This window comes from Hirundo rustica, chromosome 28 (assembly GCF_015227805.2).
Source record: "Hirundo rustica isolate bHirRus1 chromosome 28, bHirRus1.pri.v3, whole genome shotgun sequence".
NCBI classification, from domain to species: Eukaryota; Metazoa; Chordata; class Aves; order Passeriformes; family Hirundinidae; genus Hirundo; species Hirundo rustica.
In genome coordinates, this window is record NC_053477.1 from 426,544 (window position 1) to 449,976 (window position 23,433).

The window sequence follows — 23,433 nt, forward strand, 5'->3', positions numbered from 1 at the left end:
AATGTCCCCCTGGGGTGACAGAGAACCCGGGGATGGGGACACCGGGGTGACAGGGACATCGGGGGTGGGTGCCAGGGAGCCCAGGAGTGGGGGTGACCGGGACAGATATGGGGGGACAGAGGGACAGTGAACGGACAGTGAGCGGACATGAGGGGACACGAGGGGACGGTGAGGGGACACGAGGGGACACGAGGGGACAGGAGGGGATGGTGAGGGGACACGAGGGGACAGCGAGGGGACAGGAGGGGACATGAGGGGACAGTGAGGGGACAGGAGGTGCCGGTGCCAGCCCGTCCCCTGTCCCCAGGGCAAGGTGCAGATGTGGGTGGACATTTTCCCCACCAGCCTCGGCCCCCCCGGGCCCCCCGTCAACATCGACCCCCGCAAGGCCGAGGGGTGAGCGAGTGACCGGCCACCCCCGGGGGACAGGGACAGCACCGGGAGGGGACAGGGACAGCACCGGGAGGGGACAGGGACACCCACGGGGGGACAGGGACAGCACCGGGAGGGGACAGGGACACCCATGGGAGGGGACAGGGACAACACCAGGAGGGGACAGGGACACGCATGGGAGACAGGGACACCCATGGGAGGGGACAGGGACACCCACGGTGAACAGGGACACCCATGGGAGACAGGGACGCCCATGGGAGGGGACAGGAACAACCACGGGAGGAGACAGGGACACCCCCGGTGAACAGGGACATTCCCCGGGGGACAGGGACAGCACCAGGAGGGGACAGGGTCAGCACTGGGGGGACACCCAAGGGAGACAGGGCCACCCCCGGGAGGTGACAGGGCCGTCCCAGATGAGGACGGCGCCATCCCGAGCAGAAGGTGACACGCGCGTGTCCCCTCCCGAGGTACGAGCTGCGCTGCGTGGTGTGGCAGGTGCGGGACACGGACCTGGGGGACACCAACCTGCTGGGCCAGCGCATGAGTGACATCTACGTGTGCGGGTGAGCCCGCTGTCCCAGCGTGTCCCCAACGTGTCCCCAGCGTGTCCCCAGCGTGTCCCCTGCGTGTCCCCAGCGTGTCCCCAGCGTGTCCCCAGCATGTCCCCTGTGTGTCCCCCGCGTGTCCCCAGTGTGTCCCCAATGTGTCCCCAATGTGTCCCCAGCATGTCCCCTGCGTGTCCCCAACGTGTCCCCAGCGTGTCCCCAGCGTGTCCCCTGCGTGTCCCCAACGTGTCCCCAGCGTGTCCCCAGCGTGTCCCCAATGTGTCCCCAATGTGTCCCCAGCATGTCCCCAGCGTGTCCCCAGCATGTCCCCTGCGTGTCCCCAGGGTGTCCCCAGTGTGTCCCCAACGTGTCCCCAGCGTGTCCCCAGCGTGTCCCCAGCGTGTCCCCAACGTGTCCCCAGTGTGTCCCCAGCGTGTCCCCAGGGTGTCCCCAGCGTGTCCCCAGCGCCGCAGGCTCCCTGCCACCTCCCGGCATCTGTCCTGGCCATCCCAGAGAGCCTGTCACCCACCCCCAGGGTCACTGTCACCCCAGGGTCCCCAGCACCCACCCCCAGGGTCACTGTCCCTCCGGGGTGTCCCCAGCCGTGTGGGCACACGGGTGCCATCAGTGTCCCCTCTGGGGTTGTGAGTGACTGGAGTGGCACAGCGGTGACAACGGTGACAGCCGTGTGCCCTGCGGGGTGGCACAGCAGTGACAGCCGTGTCCCCTGTGGGGTGGCACAGCGGTGACAGCCGTGTCCCCGCAGGTGGCACAGGGGTGACAGCAGTGTCCCCGCAGGTGGCACAGGGGTGACAGCAGTGTCCCGGCAGGTGGCTGGGGTGGCACAGTGGTGACAGCCGTGTCCCCGCAGGTGGCACAGGGGTGACAGCAGTGTCCCCGCAGGTGGCACAGGGGTGACAGCAGTGTCCCGGCAGGTGGCTGGGGTGGCACAGTGGTGACAGCCGTGTCCCCGCAGGTGGCACAGTGGTGACAGCAGTGTCCCCGCAGGTGGCACAGGGGTGACAGCAGTGTCCCCGCAGGTGGCTGGACGGGCTCCCGGAGCAGCGGCAGCAGACCGACATCCACTATCGCTCCCTGGACGGGAACGGAGCCTTCAACTGGCGCTTCGTGTTCCCCTTCGAGTTCCTGGCGGCAGAGAAGCTCTGCGCCATCCGCCGCAAGGTGCGGGGCCGGGCGGGGCGGGGACGGCGCAGGGACGGGCCCAGGGGACACGGCCACCGCCCTTGTCCCTCGGCAGGAGCACGTGTGGAGCTTGGACCAGACGCTGCTGAAGGTGCCACCCAAACTCATCCTCCAGGTGTGGGACAATGACAAGTTCAAGGCGGACGATCTGCTGGGTGAGAGCCGTGTGCCCTGGAGGGGGACGGGGACAGGGACAGGGACAGGGACAGGGACAGGGGACAGGGGATAGGGGATAGGAGAGGGGACAGGGGACAGGGACAGGGACAGGGACAGGGACAGGGACAGGGGACAGGGGATAGGAGACAGGGGACAGGGACAGGGGACAGGGACAGGGACAGGGACAGGGACAGGGACAGGGGACAGGGACAGGGACAGGGGACAGGGGACAGCACAGGGGACAGCGCAGGGGACAGGTAGCTCTCTCTGGGTGACAGTGAGCACCCAGCGGTGACAATGAGCACCTAGCGGTGACATGGAGCTCTCTCTGGTGAGACGGAGCACCCATTGGTGACAGTGAGCACCCAGCGGTGACAGTGAGCACCCAGCAGTGACAGCACCCATTGGTGACAGTGAGCACCCATTGGTGACAGTGAGCACCCAGCGGTGACAGTGAGCACCCACTGGTGACAGTGAGCACCCAGCGGTGACACGGAGCTCTCTCTGGTGACACGGAGCACCCACTGGTGACAGTGAGCACCCAGCGGTGACAGACTCTGCCCGTGTCTCGGCGCAGGGATCCTGGAGCTGGAGCTGACCCGGCTGCGCCGCCCGGCCCGCAGCGCCCGCCTGTGCCGGGCCGCGCCGCAGGACGTGTCCCGGCTCTCCCGGCGCTGCTGCCGGGCCCCGGCGCTGCCGCGCTCCCCTCTGGACCTGTTCCGCTGCAGGAGCGCTCGCGGCTGGTGGCCCTGCACCGTGCAGGAGGACGGCGGCCAGCGGCTCTCGGTAGGATGGGGACGCGGGGGCGGCGGGGCCGGGGCCCGGCGGGGAGCGCAGCCAAACCCGCTGCCGCCCGGGCCCTCAGGGGAAGCTGGAGCTCAGCCTGGAGCTGCTGACGGCGCGGGAGGCCGAGGAGCGGCCGGTGGGGAAGGCTCGGGGGGAGCCCAACAAGCACCCGACGCTGCCCGAGCCCAGGTGAGCCCGGCGGGGCAGCAGGGGCCGGCGGGGAGCGGCGCCTGCCGTGGCTGAGCTCGGCGTCCCCGCAGGCGCCCCAAGTCCTCGTTCCTGTGGCTGCGCTCCCCGCTCAGCCTCGTCCGCCACGGCATCCGCTGGCGCTCCTTGCTCTGGCTCGGCCTGGGGCTGGCGGCTTTCCTGCTGCTCCTGGGGCTCCGCTCCTTCCTCCCGGTCAGCACCGGCCCGCAAGGGCCCCGTCCGCAGCCCCGCAGCTGAGAAACGCCCGCGGAGCCGTGGCTGAGCCCCGCCGTCCCTCCGCAGGGCTCCGTCACGCTGAAGGTGCCTGAGCCGCTCCGGCTCCTGCGGCCCTCGGGCGAGAAGCGGCCGGGCACGGAGCATCCCCCGGGCGGGACGGGCACGAAACCCTGAGGAGCCCCGCAGCTGCTGCTCTCGTGGCCCTGAAGCCCCTTCCCGAGCGGCTGTCGCTGCGCCTGGTGGATTCTGCAGCCGGGAGGGGATTGCCCTGCTCCAGAGCCGCCATCCCGCCGGGAATGCCGAGGGAGCTGCCCAGCGATGTTCCCTTCTTAACAAAGTCCTGTCCGGCCACCAGCAGAGAGAGCGTTGTCCCCGTCTGTGCGGGCCGGGGGGGGACACGGACACCGCTCGTGGAGCAGGTCCCCAGCCGCGATCCCAAATTCAGCCCCAGCCCGGTCGGGTTCAGCTCCTGCTCCCAAACTCAGCCCCAATTCCTGCCCCGACCCCATCGCCCTCCCCAGCCCACACCCTCCCACCAGCCCCAGCCCCAGCCCGAGCGCTGAGCCCAGCGCCAGCTCCGAGCGCCCCTTGGCCCCAATCCCAGCCAAACTCAGCCCAAATGCCGCGTTGACAGCGGCCCCTCCCCGAGCGCGCCCTCGCACCTGACAGCGGCCCTCATGGAGCCCTGCAAGAAATGAGCCCGAGCAGCCCCAAAGTGGGGCTGGGACCCCCCCGTCCCCCTGCGCCGCCAGCGGCCGGGCCCAGCCCGGGGGAGGGTGCGGGGGGCCGGGAGGGAGGTGGGAGCGGCGCCGAGGCTGCCCTGGGAGGGACCGACACCTGCCGGAGCGTCCCCCGGGGCCAGGACGGCGGACAGCGACTCGGAGGGAGGAAGACGGTGGCGGGACGGGGCGCAGAGGGCGGCGGACACCCGCTGGAGCATCCGTGCCGAGCGAGGGAGGGCGGACACCGCAGCGAGCGTCCGACCGGGGGCGAGGACGGCGCGGACAGCACGGCCCCCGGCCTCCCCCGGGGCAGAGCATCCCCCCGGGGCCAGGAGGATGAAGCCCCCGAGACCGGAGGGGCTCAGCCACCGAGCCCGGCTCAGCAAAGGTAAGGACAAAATGAAACGGTCCAAAATCACATCCGGCGCTGTGGCTGAGTTTTGGTTGCCCAAGGAGTCGCTGGCGAGGCAAAGGAAGCACAAAGCCCCCGCCCTGGCCGCGGCAGGAGAGGAGAGAGACACGGACACTCGGTGCCGTGAGGTTCCCGTGTGTCACAACGCTGCCCTGGGCTCCCCCGGGCCCGGCTGTGTCACAGGAGAGCCTCGGTTCCATGGGGTTCCGTGGCCTGGCGCTGTGTCGCTGCCGTGGAATTCTATGGAATTCATGGATTCTCTCATTGTCCAGGTTGAGGAGAAAATTGATCCCTTTTCCATCAGTAAGAAATGGATACGAAGAGATGAAAGTGATAGAGTAAACCTTTATTAACAAACACTGGAAGGAATCAAGTAGGAAAAGGAAGTAACCAGTGGCTGGGTATCAAACTGCCTGAGCTCAGCGCCCCACAGCACTGGGAGAGACCCAAAATTCCAGAGGATCCCTCTTCCCCACACACAGAACCCTCCCCATGGGCCTGGGCCCCCCAGCAGTGGGGCTGGCAGAGGGTTAACCCTGACCTCAAATGCAGCCCCAATTCCAGACCCTTCCTAAAGGCGCAGCCCTAAACCCAATGCCACGTTTCACGCTGAGGAGGCCCAGGGAGGGTCAGTGTCCCTCTGATCACTCTTCCTCTCCGTCCTCTGCCCTTAACCTGCCAATGCCCTGGCGTGAGAGGGACAGAGGCACCGGCTGCTCTCCGTGCTCCTGGGCTGACTGAGGGGGCCAGGTTCATCTCCACGCGCCGCTGTGGGGCTCAGCTCATGGCTGTCCTCCTGCTCCTCCGCCGTGCATGGGGCTGGGGCGTTTCTGTTCCTGCTCCCCTCGGGGAGGGGCTGGACGAGGTCGTTGTGGAGCCGAGTTCCTGCTGGGGCCTCTGCACCCCTCGTTAGTGCTCTTCGGCTCGGATCCAGCTTTTCTGTGGGAATGAGGGGAACCAGCTCATCTCTGCCCTCGGGAATGAGGGGGATCAGCTCATCTCTGCCCTCGGGAATGAGGGGGATCAGCTCATCTCTGCCCTCGGGAATGAGGGGGAGCAGCTCATCTCTGCCCTCCTGCCCTCACTGGGGCAGAGGGAGGCGCTGCCACATCTCTGATCCTGCTCACCTTGGTGCTTGCAGAGCATGGGCGTGGTGGAGCGGAGTTTCCTGGTGGGGCCTCCGCACCCGTGGTTGTTCCTCTTCCACTTGGATCGATGTCTTCTGTGGGGATTTAGGGGAGCAGGTCACATCCGGCGCCCTTCCTTCCACGGGGGTTCCGATCATTTCCGTTCCTTCTCACCTGGCTGCTGGGCTGGTGGAGATCTTTGTGGAGCGGAGTTTCCTGGTGGGGCCTCCGCACCCTTGTTGCTCTTCGACCCAAACTGATGTCTTCTGTGGGGATTTAGGGGATCAGGTCATCTCCGTTCCTGCCCTCCCTTGGGTGGCGGGGGGTGCTGGCTCATCTCTGATCCTGCTCACCTTGGTGCTTGCTGAGGGTGGGCGTAGTGGAGCGGAGTTTCCTGGTGGGGCCTCCGCACCCTTGTTGTTGCTCTTCGACCCGGATCGAAGTCTTCAGTGGGAATGAGGGGGAGCAGCTCATCTCTGCCATCCTGCCCTCACTGGGGCGGCGGGAGGCGCTGCCTCATCTCTGATCGTGCTTGGTGAGTGTGGACGTTGTGGAGCGGAGTTTCCTGGTGGGGCCTCCCCACCCTTGATGCTCTTCGACCCAAATCGATGTCTTCTGTGGGATTTTAGGGGATCAGGTCATCTCTGGTCCTGCCCTCACTTGGGTGGCGGGGGGTGCTGGCTCATCTCTGATCCTGCTCACCTTGGTGCTTGCTGAGGGTGGGCGTAGTGGAGCGGAGTTTCCTGGTGGGGCCTCCGCACCCGTGGTTGGGAGAGGAGAGGAGAGGAGAGAAGAGGAGAGGAGAGGACAGGACAGGACAGGACAGGACAGGACAGGACAGGACAGGACAGGACAGGAGAGGCGATGCTCAGCTTGGAGACGAGAGGAGCAGAGGGAAGAGGAAAGGAAAGGACAGGTGCTGAGAAGTGCTGCGTGGAGCTGAGAGGCGCTGCGCTGAAGCCGGTGCTGAAGGCGGTGCTGAAGGCGGTCCCTCCTGCATCGTTCTGCGCCGGAGGCGCCTCATCTCTGATCCTGATCACCTTGGTGCTTGGCATGAGGATGTACGTTGTGGAGCGGAGTTTCCTGATGGGGCCTCCGCACCCTTGTTGTTGCTCTTCGACCCGGATCGAAGTCTTCAGTGGGAATGAGGGGGAGCAGCTCATCTCTGCCATCCTGCCCTCACTGGGGCGGCGGGAGGCGCTGCCTCATCTCTGATCGTGCTTGGTGCTTGGTGAGTGTGGACGTTGTGGAGCGGAGTTTCCTGGTGGGGCCTCCGCACCCTTGTTGCTCTTTCGACCCAAACCGATGTCTTCTGTGGGGATTTAGGGGATCAGGTCATCTCCGTTCCTGCCCTCCCTTGGGTGGCGGGGGGTGCTGGCTCATCTCTGATCCTGCTCACCTTGGTGCTTGCTGAGGGTGGGCGTAGTGGAGCGGAGTTTCCTGGTGGGGCCTCCGCACCCGTGGTTGGGAGAGGAGAGGAGAGGAGAGGAGAGGAGAGGAGAGGAGAGGAGAGGAGAGGAGAGGACAGGACAGGACAGGACAGGACAGGACAGGACAGGACAGGACAGGACAGGAGAGGCGATGCTCAGATTGGAGCCGAGAGGAGCAGAGGGGAGAGGAAAGGAAAGGACAGGCGCTGAGAAGTGCTGCGTGGAGCTGAGAGGCGCTGCGCTGAAGGCGGTGCTGAAGGCGGTGCTGAAGGCGGTCCCTCCCGTTCCGTGCCGTGCCGCTCCCGCCGCTCCCGTTCCGCCGCCGCCGGTTTCCAAGCGCTGTGTCAGCCCCGCCTCCCTTGGCGACAGCCAATGGGCGCCGAGGATCAGCGCGAGGGGCGGAGCCAGCGGCGTTCCACTCTGTGACCCAACAGAGGGCGCGGGACCACAGCGCCACCCAGCGATCTGATTGGCCGGGAGCCGGAGCGGGCTCAAAGGGGCGGGGCTCGGGCCCGGGGGGCGGGGCCGGGGTCACCCCGGGATTTTGGGAGCAGCTCCAGGTGTCCCCAGCCCCACTGCAGCTCTCCTGGATCCTTCCCTTCACCAGGGGAACATTCCCAGCTCTCCCAGCCCGGCTCCAGAGGGGCTGCAGTTGCTCTGGGCTCGCCCCAGCAGCTCCCATCCTGCAGCTGGGCTCTCACCTGAGCGGGGCCCAGGGGCAGAATCCCCCCGCAGCCGCTGCCCACGCTGGGGCTCAGCCCAGGGTACCTTGGGGCTCATGTCCAGCCTCGGATCCAGCTTCTCTGTGGGAATTAGGGGGAGCAGCTCATCTCTGCCCTCCTGCCCTCACTGGGGCGGAGGGAGGCGCTGCCACGTCTCTGATCCTGCTCACCTTGGTGCTTGCTGAGGGTGGGCGTAGTGGAGCGGAGTTTCCTGGTGGGGCCTCCGCACCCGTGGTTGGGAGAGGAGAGGAGAGGAGAGGAGAGGAGAGGAGAGGAGAGGAGAGGACAGGACAGGACAGGACAGGACAGGACAGGACAGGAGAGGCGATGCTCAGCTTGGAGACGAGAGGAGCAGAGGGAAGAGGAAAGGAAAGGAGAGGTGCTGAGAAGTGCTGTGTGGAGCTGAGAGGCGCTGCGCTGAAGCCAGTGCTGAAGGCGGTGCTGAAGGCGGTCCCTCCTGCATCGTTCCGTGCCGGAGGCGCCTCATCTCTGATCCTGATCACCTTGGTGCTTGGCATGAGGATGTACGTTGTGGAGCGGAGTTTCCTGGTGGGGCCTCCGCACCCTTGTTGCTCTTTGACCCAAACCGATGTCTTCTGTGGGGATTTAGGGGATCAGGTCATCTCCGTTCCTGCCCTCACTTGGGTGGCGGGGGGTGCTGGCTCATCTCTGATCCTGCTCACCTTGGTGCTTGCAGAGCGTGGGCGTGGTGGAGCGGAGTTTCCTGGTGGGGCCTCCGCACCCGTGGCTGGGAGAGGAAAGGAGAGGAGAGGAGAGGAGAGGAGAGGAGAGGAGAGGAGAGGACAGGACAGGACAGGACAGGACAGGACAGGACAGGACAGGACAGGACAGGAGAGGCGATGCTCAGCTTGGAGACGAGAGTATCAGAGGGAAGAGGAAAGGAAAGGACAGGTGCTGAGAAGTGCTGTGTGGAGCTGAGAGGCGCTGCGCTGAAGGCGGTGCTGAAGGCGGTGCTGAAGGCGGTCCCTCCTGTATCGTTCTATGCCGGAGGCGCCTCATCTCTGATCCTGATCACCTTGGTGCTTGGCATGAGGATGTACGTTGTGGAGCGGAGTTTCCTGGTGGGGCCTCCGCACCCTTGTTGTTGCTCTTCGACCCGGATCGAAGTCTTCAGTGGGAATGAGGGGGAGCAGCTCATCTCTGCCATCCTGCCCTCACTGGGGCGGCGGGAGGCGCTGCCTCATCTCTGATCGTGCTTGGTGCTTGGTGAGTGTGGACGTTGTGGAGCGGAGTTTCTTGGTGGGGCCTCCGCACCCTTGTTGCTCCTCGACCCAAATCGATGTCTTCTGTGGGGATTTAGGGGATCAGGTCATCTCCGTTCCTGCCCTCACTTGGGTGGCGGGGGGTGCTGGCTCATCTCTGATCGTGCTCACCTTGGTGCTTGCTGAGGGTGGGCGTAGTGGAGCGGAGTTTCCTGGTGGGGCCTCCGCACCCGTGGTTGGGAGAGGAGAGGAGAGGAGAGGACAGGACAGGACAGGACAGGACAAGACAGGACAGGAGAGGCGATGCTCAGCTTGGAGACGAGAGGAGCAGAGGGAAGAGGAAAGGAAAGGACAGGTGCTGAGAAGTGCTGCGTGGAGCTGAGAGGCGCTGCGCTGAAGGCGGTGCTGAAGGCAGTGCTGAAGGCGGTGCTGAAGGCGGTCCCTCCTGTATCGTTCTGCGCCGGAGGCGCCTCATCTCTGATCCTGATCACCTTGGTGCTTGGCATGAGGATGTACGTTGTGGAGCGGAGTTTCCTGGTGGGGCCTCCGCACCCTTGTTGTTGCTCTTCGACCCGGATCGAAGTCTTCAGTGGGATGAGGGGGAGCAGCTCATCTCTGCCATCCTGCCCTCACTGGGGCGGCGGGAGGCGCTGCCTCATCTCTGATCGTGCTTGGTGCTTGGTGAGTGTGGACGTTGTGGAGCGGAGTTTCCTGGTGGGGCCTCCGCACCCTTGTTGCTCTTCGACCCAAACCGATGTCTTCTGTGGGGATTTAGGGGATCATGTCATCTCTGTTCCTGCCCTCCCTTGGGTGGCGGGGGGTGCTGGCTCATCTCTGATCCTGCTCACCTTGGTGCTTGCTGAGGGTGGGCGTAGTGGAGCGGAGTTTCCTGGTGGGGCCTCCGCACCCGTGGTTGGGAGAGGAGAGGAGAGGAGAGGAGAGGAGAGGAGAGGAGAGGAGAGGAGAGGAGAGGAGAGGACAGGACAGGACAGGACAGGACAGGACAGGACAGGACAGGCGATGCTCAGCTTGGAGCCGAGAGGAGCAGAGGGGAGAGGAAAGGAAAGGACAGGCGCTGAGAAGTGCTGCGTGGAGCTGAGAGGCGCTGCGCTGAAGGCGGTGCTGAAGGCAGTGCTGAAGGCGGTCCCTCCCGTTCCGTGCCGTGCCGCTCCCGCCGCTCCCGTTCCGCCGCCGCCGGTTTCCAAGCGCTGTGTCAGCCCCGCCTCCCTTGGCGACAGCCAATGGGCGCCGAGGATCAGCGCGAGGGGCGGAGCCAGCGGCGTTCCACTCTGTGACGCAACAGAGGGCGCGGGACCACAGCGCCACCCAGCGATCTGATTGGCCGGGAGCCGGAGCGGGCTCAAAGGGGCGGGGCTCGGCCCGGGGGGCGGGGCCGGGGTCACCCCGGGATTTTGGGAGCAGCTCCAGGTGTCCCCAGCCCCCCTCCAGCTCTCCTGGATCCTTCCCTTCACCAGGGGAACATTCCCAGCTCTCCCAGCCCGGCTCCAGAGGGGCTGCAGTTGCTCTGGGCTCGCCCCAGCAGCTCCCATCCTGCAGCTGGGCTCTCACCTGAGCGGGGCCCAGGGGCAGAATCCCCCCGGAGCCGCTGCCCGCGCTGGGGCTCAGCCCAGGGCACCTTGGGGCTCATGTCCAGCCTCGGATGCAGCTTCTCTGTGGGAATTAGGGGGAGCAGCTCATCTCTGCCCTCCTGCCCTCACTGGGGCGGAGGGAGGCGCTGCCACATCTCTGATCCTGCTCACCTTGGTGCTTGCTGAGGGTGGGCGTAGTGGAGCGGAGTTTCCTGGTGGGGCCTCCGCACCCGTGGTTGGGAGAGGAGAGGAGAGGAGAGGAGAGGAGAGGAGAGGAGAGGACAGGACAGGACAGGACAGGACAGGACAGGACAGGACAGGAGAGGCGATGCTCAGCTTGGAGACGAGAGGAGCAGAGGGAAGAGGAAAGGAAAGGACAGGTGCTGAGAAGTGCTGCGTGGAGCTGAGAGGCGCTGCGCTTAAGGTGGTGCTGAAGGCGGTGCTGAAGGCGGTCCCTCCTGCATCGTTCCGTGCCGGAGGCGCCTCATCTCTGATCCTGATCACCTTGGGGCTTGGCATGAGGATGTACGTTGTGGAGCGGAGTTTCCTGGTGGGGCCTCCGCACCCTTGTTGCTCTTCGACCCAAACCGATGTCTTCTGTGGGGATTTAGGGGATCAGGTCATCTCCGTTCCTGCCCTCCCTTGGGTGGCGGGGGGTGCTGGCTCATCTCTGATCCTGCTCACCTTGGTGCTTGCTGAGGGTGGGCGTAGTGGAGCGGAGTTTCCTGGTGGGGCCTCCGCACCCGTGGTTGGGAGAGGAGAGGAGAGGAGAGGAGAGGAGAGGAGAGGAGAGGAGAGGAGAGGAGAGGAGAGGAGAGGAGAGGACAGGACAGGACAGGACAGGACAGGACAGGACAAGACAGGACAGGAGAGGCGATGCTCAGCTTGGAGCCGAGAGGAGCAGAGGGGAGAGGAAAGAAAAGGACAGGCGCTGAGAAGTGCTGCGTGGAGCTGAGAGGCGCTGCGCTGAAGGCGGTGCTGAAGGCGGTGCTGAAGGCGGTGCTGAAGGCGGTCCCTCCCGTTCCGTGCCGTGCCGCTCCCGCCGCTCCCGTTCCGCCGCCGCCGGTTTCCAAGCGCTGTGTCAGCCCCGCCTCCCTTGGCGACAGCCAATAGGCGCCGAGGATCAGCGCGAGGGGCGGAGCCAGCGGCGTTCCACTCTGTGACCCAACAGAGGGCGCGGGACCACAGCGCCACCCAGCGATCTGATTGGCCGGGAGCCGGAGCGGGCTCAAAGGGGCGGGGCTCGGGCCCGGGGGGCGGGGCCGGGGTCACCCCGGGATTTTGGGAGCAGCTCCAGGTGTCCCCAGCCCCCCTCCAGCTCTCCTGGATCCTTCCCTTCTCCAGGGGAACATTCCCAGCTCTCCCAGCCCGGCTCCAGAGGGGCTGCAGTTGCTCTGGGCTCGCCCCAGCAGCTCCCATCCTGCAGCTGGGCTCTCACCTGAGCGGGGCCCAGGGGCAGAATCCCCCCGGAGCCGCTGCCCGCGCTGGGGCTCAGCCCAGGGTACCTTGGGGCTCATGTCCAGCCTCTCACCCACCCGCACGGTGCCCACGGCGGGAGCTGTGCTGGTGACATCATTGACACCAAATAAACCATCTCGCCACCTTTCTTCCCTTGTTTAACTCGGCCCTGGTCGCTCTCAGTTATCATTTTTTAGAATCGCGTTTCTTTGGCAAGGCGAGGGCTGGCAGAGCCGGGCAGGGGCGAACAGAAAAGAAGGAAAACCCGCAGAAATGAACCGTGGGATAAGGGATAAGGGAACTTCGTGATGTTTTGGGGGAATTTCAGCCTTTGGAACTGTTACAGGCACACCTAGGATGGCTCAGTGATAGTGGGGTGCGGTCACTTATGTTAGGAAAATTAATCCAGGAACACCAGAGTCTGATGTTCAGAAAGGAGACAGAGCAGTCCTTTTACTTTATTCAAATAAAGGGAGAGGCCATGGGGCATTTCCCCTGGGGTCTCTCAGTTTTTCAGAGGATGCAGCCTCCTTTTTATCCCAATTTCCCAGCCTTATTTTCCTCTCTCTTTCCCCACTGGCTGAGGTACGTGAGAGGTACAGACTTCCCGAAATGCCTAAGACCTAAGATTCCCCTTTTAATGTATACCCCCCCGCTAATTTTTAATTTTTATGGGACTTATGGATTTTCACCATTGTTCCTTTCATCTTTCAATATTCAATTTCATTTACAAACAAACTTATGGTTTGTTTGTAAAGTATCTACTTTTCCATTCATCAATCAGTAGAATCCTTCCCATTGTTTCCCTTATCTCTCGGCGCTAGTTTTATCTACCAGCAGACTCAGGGCTTCTTTGTAAAGTCAAATCTCATTCCTCTCACTTACAATCCGTAAGAAGGCTCCACTACCAAAATGCAAACAATCCGAAGGCTGAAAGAACAGGACATCAGTGACTCCAGCACTGAGCGCTGTTGTGCCAGACATGCTGGAACTCCAGTACGAGCTGGAGTCCAAGGCAGCAAAATGGTACAGCACAACTGACATTGCCAATGCATTTTTCTCCATTCCTCTGGCAGCAGAATGCAGGCCTCAGTTTGCTTTCACCTGGAGGAGCGTGCAGTACACCTGGAACCGACTGCCCAAGGGGTGTGTGGTGGTTTTAGGCAGATTTTGGGAGAAATTCTCCTACAGGGCCCCCCTCCTCTCCTCCAGCCGGTTCGGGAAAAAGACTTTCTCAGAGAGAAGTGGAAAAAACCTGTTTATTAAACAGGCAAAGCACTCCCAGCACAATACCCGATGACAAGAGCTTCGTGCCGCTTACGGAGGGATAATAAACTTAAAGAAAGTCTCCTCTTGAGGGTCGTCACTGTGCTCCACCGCTCCGTCTCCACTGGCATTGGGAGAAAAGGAGATGTGCAGGGCTGGTCTTGGTGGGGTGGGTCCCCTGTGGAGGCCCCTCGGTGCTTCCCCAGGTCCTTAGTCCGGAGAGGTTGGAACAGTTCCGAGGAGAGGGCAAAAAAAGCAAAAAGGAAGGAAAAAAAAGGACAAAAAAAGAAAAAGAAAAAAAAAGCAAAAAAAAGCTTCAGCTATTCTACAGCATCTAACTACGCTAGCACTAAACTAACTAACTGCCGGGGAAAAAACAACAGAGCTTCTTTCGTCTTAGCGTGTTCCAACTCCCCCGCTTTAAGGTCACTCCGATGAGCAGAGTTTTCCTGGGGAAAAACAAACCGTGCTTGCCCTCCCCCCCTGCACCCAACAGACAATTGGGGATACACAGTCACCCCAGGACAGGTGGAAGCACAGCCCCACCATCTGCCATGGACTGATCCAGGCTGCACTGGAAAAGGGTGAGGCTCCGGAGCACCTACAGTACATCGATGACATCATTGTGTGGGGGAACACGGCAATGGAAGTGTTTGAGAAGGGAGAGAAGATCATCCAAATTCTCCTGGAAGCTGGTTTTGCCATCAAGCAGAGCAAGGTCAAGGGACCTGCCCGAGAGATCCAGTTCCTGGGAGTAAAGTGGCAGGATGGATGGCATCAGATTCCCACTGAGGTCATCAATAAGATCACTGCAATGTCCCCACCAGCCAGCAAGAAGGAAACACAAACCATAGGTTTCTGGAGCCATAGGTTTCTGGAGGATGCACATTCCTGAGTACAGCCAGATTGTGAGCCTTCCCTACCTGGTCACCTGCAAGAAGAATGATTTCTTCTGGGGCCCTGAACAGCAACAAGCCTTTGCCCAGATCAAGCAGGAGATCGCTCATGCGGTGGCCCTTGGCCCAGTCAGGACGGGACCAGATGTGAAGAACGTGCTCTACTCAGCAGCAGGGGACAGTGGATTGTCCTGGAGCCTTTGGCAGAAGGTGCCTGAGGAGACTCGGGGCCAACCACTGGGATTCTGGAGCTGAAGCTACAGAAGGTCCAAAGCCAACTACACTCCAACAGAGAAGGAAATCCTGGCCACCTATGAAGGAGTTCAAGCCACACCATATTCCTCACTCTGAGTCACTGTTCGCTGTTCTCGCCCCGGAGGGACGCTCTGGAACGTGTCTGTCGTCCAGGCCCAGTGCTCGCACCGTCGGTCTCGCCTCGGGGGATGCTCCAGCGGGTGTCCATCTCTCCCCTCCACATCCCACGGCAGGATCGGGCGCAGAGGCGTGGGCGGCGCTCCCACCTCCCTCCAGGCCACCCACACTCTGTCCGCAGGGCCGGGCCGAGCCGAGCCGAGCCGAGCCTGTGGCGGCCCCGGCACTCCCCCGCCGGGCTCCCACCGCAGAACCCCGCACTGAGCCGCGCGCGCCACGCCGCCGCTTTTACAGTCGAGGAAGCCCCGCCCTCTCACCGCCAGCCAATGGGAGCTGAGTGCCGATTCCGGGTGCGGACACCGAGCGTCTCCGCCCTTTGGGAAGTCGCAGTCACGGCGCGGGGCCAGGAAGAAACAGTGATCTGATTGGTCGGTGCAGGAACCGCTCCCTACGGCGCTGATTGGCCGGTTCAGCGCCGGGGCTGGGGTGGGGCGTGGGCCTGTCTCACCTGCGGGGTTCTCAGCCCCGTTCCTTGGGTTCCCTGGCGCACGGGGAGGGGTCTCTGGGGGTCCCAGCCCCCTTCCTTGGGTTCCCCGGCGCACGGGGAGGGGGTGTATGGGAGTCCCAGCCCCATTTCTGGTGGTCCCAGCCCCACTCTTGCGCTGCCCGCGTTCATTCCCCGGCCCGGCCCCACGTGGGCGTGGCCATCGCTTCAGGGCTCAAGGTGAGGCCACGCCCCCTTAGCGAAATTCCCGCCGCGTCCCTGGAGCTCTCGCGAGAGTCGGCGGCGCGGGCGGGTCCCGCCTAGAGCCGGAGCCGCCGCTGCTCCCTCAGCGCAGCCCGGCCCGGCTCGGCTCGGCTCGGCTCGGCTCGGCTCGGCTCGGCTCGATCCGCTTCCCTCAGCCCGGCTCCGCTTCCTTCAGCCCAGTCCCTCTTCCCTCAGCCCTTCCCGCTCCCTCCGCCCTTCCTGCTTCCCTCAGCCCTTCCCGGGGTTCCCTCGGCCCTCTCCGCTCCCTCATCCCGGCCCCTCTTCCTTCCGCCCGCTCCCTCAGCCCTTCCCTTTCCCTCTCCCTCAGCCCTTCCCGATCCCTTTTCCCTCTCCCTCAGCCCATTCCCGATTTCCCCAAACTCTTCTCGCTCCCTCAGCCCCTTCCCGCTCCTCTTATCCCGTTCCAGCTCCTCTCATCCCGTTTCCTCTGCTCTCAGCCCGGCCTGGTCCGTCTCACCATGAGCTTCCTCTTGTGAGTGAAAAGAATCCTTGGCAACGTACACGGAGGGGCGTCCTCAGCTGTGGGGAAACTGTGACAGGCCCGGAGGAAATGGCCTCAGGTTGCACCGGGGCAGGTTTCGATGGGATGTTAGGGGAAAGTCATCGCTGCAGGGGTTGGAAAGGGCAGCGCTGGAGTCCCCATCGCTGGCAGTGTCCCAAACACGGGTGCATGTGGCACTCGAGTGCTGGCCGAGAGCACGGTGCTGCACTGGACTCCATCTTGGGGATCTTTTTGGATGATCTGGGGGATCTTTTCCAACCTTAACCCATTCCGCGATTCCGTGGCAAACTGGAAACGCTTCTTTCCTTCTCAGCGGGAGCCGATCTTCGAAAACGTTCAAGCCGAAGAAGAACATCCCGGAAGGATCCCACCAGTACGAGCTCCTCAAGCACGCCGAGGCCACGCTGGGCAGCGGTAACCTGCGGCAGGCCGTGATGCTGCCCGACGGGGAGGACCTCAATGAGTGGATTGCTGTGAACAGTGAGTCCTGAGAAAGGGAAAACCCCAAAACCCCGGGGTTTATCCTCGAACCCCTGGATCCTCCAGGCTGGCGTAGCTGAGGTGGGATAAAGGCAGCGGAAACAGGGCCCGTGTCAGGGGGGTGTTGTGCAAGGAGGAAGAGACAAAGCTGCACCAAAGCTTCACCGTTGTGGTTTGGGGGTGTTTTTTTTTTTACCAGCTCAGGCTCACGGAGGGGATTTTGGTTCGTGGGTGGTTGTTTTTTGGAGTTAGGAAATCAGCACCACTGGCTGTAAAAGCTGCAGCACGAATGATCCAGGGAGATAGTGGAGCTCTATTTCCCCCAAACTCCAGGATTGTGGAGTTTCTTGTTTTGTTTTCTGTTTTCAAATCCAATTTGGCTTGAGCAGCTGCTCCCCCAGGCCTTGACCTTTGCCTCTTTGGATGTTATGGAGGGGAAAAAAAAAACTAAGCAAGCAATGTAGAGATTGAAGGTAGGAGTGCTCAGCGTGAGGAGGGTCTCTTCTGTATTACCAAATCCATCAGGTTTTTGAGGAGCCTGGAAGCTAAATTACTTACTCCATGGAGTACTAAGTGGAGCTCAGGGTGAAAAATGGGCGAATCCATCCAAATTCCTGGATCGCTGAAATGTCTGGAAGCCAGGTGACGTCGTAGGGAAGGGTTTGGTTTTGCTGAGACTTTAGTGGGACACGGATGCTGTGCCAGGAATCCCTGGGAGGTGCTGCAGCCTCGTGGTGCTCACACCTGGCTCATCCCAAGGCGTTTCCTTTGCAGCCGTGGATTTCTTCAACCAGATCAACATGCTGTACGGGACCATCACGGAGTTCTGCACTGAGGGCAGCTGCCCCGTCATGTCTGCAGGGCCCAGGTGAGGGGCAGGGAGGGGTGGAGGAAGGAGCTGGAAAAAGGGTGGGATCCAGCTGAGATCCAGGTGGGATCCAGTTGGGATCCAGGCGAGATCCAGGCGGGATCCAGTTGGGATCCAGGCGAGATCCAGGCGGGATCCAGGTGGGATCCAGGCGAGATCCAGGCGGGATCCAGGTGGGATCCGGCGGAGATCCAGGCGAGATCCAGGTGGGATCCAGGCGAGATCCAGGCGAGATCCAGGTGGGATCCAGCAGAGATCCAGGCGAGATCCAGCCGAGATCCAGCTGAGATCCAGGCAGGATCCAGCTGGGATCCAGGTGGGATCCAGGCGAGATCCAGGTGAGATCCAGGTGGGATCCAGGCAGGATCCAGGTGGGATCCAGGCGAGATCCAGCTGAGATCCAGGCAGGATCCAGGTGGGATCCAGGCGAGATCCAGCCGAGATCCAGCTGAGATCCAGGCAGGATCCAGCTGGGATCCAGGTGGGATCCAGGCAAGATGCAGGTGAGATCCAGGTGGGATCCAGCCGAGATCCAGGTGAGATCCAGGTGGGATCCAGGCAGGATCCAGCTGGGATCCAGGCGGGATCCAGGCGAGATCCAGGTGAGATCCAGGCGAGATCCAGGTGGGATCCAGGCAGGATCCAGCTGGGATCCAGGCGGGATCCAGGCGAGATCCAGGTGGGATCCAGGCAGGATCCAGCTGGGATCCAGGCAGGATCCAGGTGGGGTCCAGGCGGGATCCAGGTGCCACGTTTTGCTCCTCTGGTGTCATTTATGGCCACAGCAGATGGGTGTCTCCTCTCCTCAGCCTTCCCTCTGTTTGGAAGCTGGTGGGAGATTTAACTGGGAGGGACTGGCCTTGCTGTCAGAGTCTGAGGGAATCGTGGAATGGTTTGGTTTGGAAGAGACCTTAAATCCCCTCCAGTCCCATGGGCAGGACACTTTCCACTTTCCACCGTCCCAGAGTGCTCCAAGCCCTGTCCAAGCTGGCTTGGGACATTTCCAGGGATGGGGTGAATTTTCAGGAGGCACGTTTCATCAGCTTTTAATTTAATCACTTAATCATTTAATAATTCAATAATTTAGTATTTTATTTTCATTAATTTAATTTTAATAATTCCAGTTGTATAATGCAGTGGCACTGCTCTGTGGGAGAAGGCTGGGGCCTCGGGGGAGGTGGGAGGAAGAGGGTGAACCCTTTTTGGGGCCACCTGGTTGATTTTAGGTGGGAATTCCCGCAGGGGTGCCAGGGGCGCGTTCTGCACTCGTGTCTTTCGCCAGGACAAAGCCACAGCAGCGAATCCTCTGGGGGAGGTCGCCAGGGCTCTCGGTTTGTGAGCCCAGCACCCTCTGGGCGCTCTGGAACCTCCTGCCCTGCTCTCCTGCCCTGCTCTGCCGGTTCCTGGCTCTATTTTTGGGGCCGTTTCCTGTCACAGCTTCCTGCTCGAGCGGCAGCGCTCACTTGCACTTGTGGCCGGGCGAAAAACAGAGAAGGGTTTTGCTGCTTTTCAGGGATGGTGTGAAACATCGCAGAGGAGAGGGGATTGTGTGGCTGTGGGGTGAGCCCAGGGTCTGCCCTGCGATCCAGAGGCTCCACAAGGCTTTGGCTCACTGTGGGAGAAGTCTCGTGTGACCCAAATTCCTGGAAAAAACCACAGAGGGGAATTAATCCAGGGAGGGGCGATGGCCCCGGTGCTCCTTTGGTCAGATTTTGGCTCGTTTTAAGGCAATGATGATGGCAGAGGAGACTGAGGGTCATTTCTAACACCTGAGGAGCGCTGCTGATCCCTGGGAGCAGGGACAGGATCCGATGGAACGGCTGGAGCTGTTCCAGGGGAATTGGGCCGGAGATCAGGGAAAAGATTCTCTCCCCAGGGAATGGGCACGGCCCTGAGGCTGCCAGAGCTGCAGGAGCGTTTGGACAGGGCCAGGGCTGGGTTGATGATCCCGGTGGGTCAGGATATTCCATAGTTCTGCGATTTTGGAGGATGAAACCAGAGGGGCCGGAGACCCGAAGGGGCCGAGCTCCGCTCCGAGTGACTCGGGCGTTGCTCCTGGGAGCAGGAGGGAATCCCAGGGCCTGAAATCCCGTTTTTCCTGCGGGAGCCAGGGCTGAATCCCCCACCCCACAGGTACGAGTACCACTGGGCCGACGGCACCAACATCAAGAAGCCCATCAAGTGCTCGGCGCCCAAGTACATCGATTACCTGATGACGTGGGTGCAGGACCAGCTGGATGACGAGACCCTCTTCCCCTCCAAGATCGGTGGGTGCGGCTGCGTGCCCGGGACGGCCCCTCCTGGCTGAGGCACCCCCCAACCCCTGCCTGTCCCTGCCCTCCAGGCGTCCCCTTTCCCAAGAACTTCATGTCGGTGGCCAAGACCATCCTGAAGCGGCTGTTCCGGGTCTACGCCCACATCTACCACCAGCACTTCGACTCGGTGATGAGGCTGCAGGAGGAGGCTCACCTCAACACCTCCTTCAAGCACTTTATCTTCTTCGTGCAGGTGAGCTGCGAGGGAGTTCACCTGCCCTCTTGGCTTTTGAAGGGTTTGGGTTGAAATCTTGAAGCTCTGCGGTGATAACGGCCAACTCCCCTCCACGCCCAGCCGAGCCCTTTGTGGCGTTGGGCTTTTGTGGGTTTTTTTTTTATTTCGTTGGCTGTAAGTGCTGAAATTTCCCTCTCTTGTTTTAATTACCAACCTGCAGCCAGCGAAACCGGAATTAGAGGAGAGTTCAGAGGGTTTGTAGCTCAGGAATGGACTTGGAAGGAGCAGCATCAGCACCTTTTTTTAACTTTCCAAGCCAGTTCTGTGGCCTGCTGTGCTCACAGCAGCGTGGCAGAAGTTTCACTGCCCCGAAATTGGATTTCTCCACAAGGAGCAGGAGTGGTGCTGCTCCCGGGAGCCGGCCCAGCACGTGCAGGGTGATGCTTTTTCCAGCTTCCTTCACTTGTTGCGTCTCCTTTTCCCCTGGCAGGAGTTCAGCCTGATCGACAGGCGGGAGCTGGCTCCTCTGCACGAGCTGATTGAGAAGTTGGGCTCCAAGGACAGATAAAACCCCCCCGGGAGGACCCTTCTGGCTGCTCCCTTTCTGCTTCTTCTTCAGCCACCTCTGTGCTTGGCTCCAGTGACTGGAGGGCACCGAGCGGCGCCGGTGCTGCTGTGCAGCCCGCACTGGGCTCTCCCTGCCACGGGCTGGGCGGAGGTGGAGCAGCTGCTGTCCTCCTCTGGACATTCCGGGCGCTGCCCGGCCGCTCTCTGCTCCCAGAGCTCCTCTCTGGACTCTCCAGCCCGAGAGTGCACCCGGAGCAGCTCAGCTTATTTTTGGAAGTGCTTTTTTTTGGTTCGGTTAATTTTTTTTTGATAAATGAGGTGCACTTTGGCCCAGAGCCTTAAGAGAAGTGCCTGGCCCCAGGGTGGGCTGTCCCTGTCCCTGGGTGGGAGGAGCAGCTCTGGGACGTCCCACGGGTCCCTCCTGCGTGGCAAAGGCAATAATAATAAAGTTTCTTCCTGCTCTTCTTTCGAAAAAAGAGAGGCTGCTCCTCTTCTTCCCCCCCTCCCACGGGGCCCTGACTGAGCACGCAACACCGGGTGGAATTTACGTTGGACACCGGGTGGAATTTACATCGGGAGCACTTTATTGGTGCCGGGAGCAGCCTCAGGGCTTGGGAGCCGAGGTGAAGATGCGCAGGCCGTGCATGTGCTTGATCTCCTCGCTCAGGGCCTGCAAGGCAAGCGCAGCTCCCAGGGGCAGCTCTGGGCTGCGTGAGCTCCCTCAGCCCCCGCTTGGGGGGCTCTGGGATCAGAGAACGAGCGCGGCCCTGGTGCAGAGTCACACACAGAACTCCTGGTGCCACCGCGCTGTCACGCCCCCAGCGCTGTGTGCGCACAAACCGAACCCTGCGGGGCTTTTGCACAAACTCCAGGTGGTTTGGGAGCCCTGCACAGCACCCCAGTGATGTTGTGCCTCCAGAGCGTGCCCAGACACTGAGCAGGCTCCCCAGGGAATGGGCACGGCCCTGGAGCTCCAGCAACGCTTGGACAGTGCTCCCAGGGTGAGGATTTGGCGTGTTTGTGCAGGGCCAGGAGCTGGATTGATGGGTGATCACACCCCTTCCAGCTGCTCCCGTTCCCTCTCCCATTCCAGCTTTGAGTGCTGCTCCCATTCCCTCTCCCCCATTCCAACTGTGGGTGCTGCTCCTGTTCCCTCTCCCCCACTCCCTCTCCCCCATTCCAGCTGTGAGTGTTGCTCCCATTCCCTCTCCCGTTCCCTCTCCCGTCCCCTCTCTCCCATTCCCTCTCTCCCATTCCAGCTGTGGATGCTTTTCCCGTCCCCTCACACCCCCCCGTGCCCCGGGGCCGCCCCCAGAGCCCCCGGACCTGGTTGACCATCTGGTGCTGCTGCACCGTGCGCTTCTCCCGGAACTCCTCTGACTCGATGTGGATTTCGTACATGGCGCCGCAGCCTCCTGAGAGATTAAATTAAAGTCAAAGCCGGAGCCGAAGCGAGGGGCCTCCGCGCACTCACACCCCTGACCCTCGGCCGGAGAATGACTCGGTTCCCCCGCCGCAGACCTCGGGCGTGGTTTAGGACGATAAAGAGCTTTTCCCGTACCTGAGATATCCACGACCTTGATGTCCGATGCCCGCGGGAACTTCTCCCGCAGCACCCGCGCCAGGCGCGACTCCCCGTCCGTCTGGGAGGTGAAACTGCGCCAGCAGCGGCAGCGCAGCAAGAGCTGGGGGCGAAAATGCCCTGAGAAAGACGGGGGGGACCCCAAAACCACACACGGGGTGGGGGGACCCCAGAACCACACACGGGGTGAGGGGACCCCAAAACCACACACGGGGTGAGGGGGCTGTTCTCACCGGGAGGGGAGGGGAGGGAAGGGAAGGGAAGGGAAGGGGAAGGGGAAGGGGAAAGGGAAGGGAAGGGGAAAGGGAAGGGGAGGCTGCCGGCACTGGAGGGGGGCACAAGAAGCTGAGGAAAACCGGGAGACGGGGGTGAACCGGGAGCTGCCTTTCCGCAGCCCCGGGGCGAGGGGAGGAGGAGAGGCCTCCCTCGGCACAGCGGCTGCCAGGGCGGGGCACGGGCTGAGGCGGGACCCTACACACACCGGGCCCGAGGGGTCACTCTGTGAGGGGCCGAAGGTCCCGGGGACGCTCAGCGTGAGGGGGCGCGAGCCGCGCTTAGCAGCACCCGGGGGGGACACAGGGAGGGGACGGGCTGAGGGAGGGACACAGGGACAAGGACAGAGGGACACACAGACACGGGGACTGACGGACACTCACCGGGCCCCGGCCCAGCCCCGCCGCCGCCATCCCGGGGCGGTGATGGCCGAGCGGCTCAGCCAATCAGCGCGCGCCGATCGCGACAGGGGCGGGGCCAGAGCTGCCCCGCCCGAGCGCCCCCTGGCGGCTCGGAGGACTCTGGAGTGGCCCCCGACGCCCCACCCCCTCGAGGGGTCCCCCCGTGACCCCATAAAGTGTCCCCTCCTCACCCCGCAGGGCCTCGTCCCGACCCCACAAAGTGTCCCCTCCTCACCCCGCAGGGCCTCGTCCCGACCCCACAAAGTGTCCCCTCCTCACCCCGCAGGGCCTCGTCCCGACCCCACAAAGAGCTCATCGCGACCCCTAAATGTCCCCTCCCGACCCCACAAAGGGCCCCCTCCTGTGCCCCATCCTCATCCTGACCCCACAAAAGATCCCCTCCTGACCCCCCCCACCCCCTTGCCCTTAAAGGTCCCAATCGTGCCCCTGCTCCAATCCCATATCCAGGATCCCATATCCAGGATCCCATTCTGACACCCCAAAGGGTCCCAAGGATCCCATCCCACCTCTCATCCCGCAGATGGAGCTCCATCCTGATCCCCACCCCAAAAGGGACCCGTTCTGCTCTGCCCCCGCCTCTCCCGTCCCCAGAACTCCATCCAGACTCCCCCAATCCCAAAAACCCCAATCCTGTCCCCCATTCCCACACCCATAACCCCATCCCGCCCCTCTCCCCGCCCCAGTCCAGCAGAAAAAGCCACACGAGCCTCGTGTTGAGTGCAAAAAATAAATATAAAATTTATTAAAACACCCA

The 23,433-nt window shown here is 62.5% G+C and overlaps 3 protein-coding genes and 1 long non-coding RNA gene across 8 annotated transcripts; 2 read left to right on the top strand and 2 right to left on the bottom strand.

The window, feature by feature from the left end:
* The first annotated feature begins 147 nt into the window (after positions 1–147).
* LOC131378714 (myoferlin-like) lies at positions 148–3,683 on the top strand. Its single transcript, XM_058423696.1, has 9 exons — positions 148–168; positions 308–396; positions 864–959; positions 1,982–2,123; positions 2,200–2,299; positions 2,878–3,086; positions 3,166–3,275; positions 3,389–3,485; positions 3,576–3,683. The coding sequence occupies exons 1-9, from the start codon at positions 148–150 to the stop codon at positions 3,681–3,683; spliced, it is 972 nt and encodes a 323-aa protein (XP_058279679.1).
* A 1,311-nt stretch (positions 3,684–4,994) lies between these two features.
* On the bottom strand, positions 4,995–12,256 carry LOC120764029 (uncharacterized). Of its 5 annotated transcripts, none has more exons than XR_009208545.1 (8): positions 12,173–12,256; positions 11,419–11,829; positions 10,906–11,331; positions 10,715–10,816; positions 9,994–10,372; positions 8,093–9,906; positions 5,771–8,003; positions 4,995–5,582 (listed from the first exon to the last, which is right to left on the bottom strand). It is a non-coding gene; the product is annotated as an uncharacterized LOC120764029 (long non-coding RNA). The 5 variants fall into 5 exon arrangements; XR_009208542.1 differs by having other exon boundaries at positions 8,093–9,229; positions 9,317–9,906; positions 10,906–11,829; XR_009208544.1 differs by having other exon boundaries at positions 5,771–7,558; positions 7,902–8,003; positions 10,906–11,829.
* Positions 12,257–15,531: 3,275 nt separating this feature from the next.
* On the top strand, positions 15,532–20,878 carry MOB1A (MOB kinase activator 1A). Its single transcript, XM_040087728.2, has 6 exons — positions 15,532–15,967; positions 16,311–16,477; positions 17,252–17,345; positions 19,479–19,612; positions 19,690–19,853; positions 20,326–20,878. The coding sequence occupies exons 1-6, from the start codon at positions 15,954–15,956 to the stop codon at positions 20,401–20,403; spliced, it is 651 nt and encodes a 216-aa protein (XP_039943662.1). The 5' UTR covers positions 15,532–15,953; the 3' UTR covers positions 20,404–20,878.
* An 85-nt stretch (positions 20,879–20,963) lies between these two features.
* Positions 20,964–22,693, bottom strand: BOLA3 (bolA family member 3). The gene is made up of 4 exons (XM_040087730.1): positions 22,641–22,693; positions 21,964–22,087; positions 21,729–21,817; positions 20,964–21,072 (listed from the first exon to the last, which is right to left on the bottom strand). The coding sequence occupies exons 1-4, from the start codon at positions 22,668–22,670 to the stop codon at positions 21,007–21,009; spliced, it is 309 nt and encodes a 102-aa protein (XP_039943664.1). The 5' UTR covers positions 22,671–22,693; the 3' UTR covers positions 20,964–21,006.
* Between the last annotated feature and the right edge of the window lie 740 nt (positions 22,694–23,433).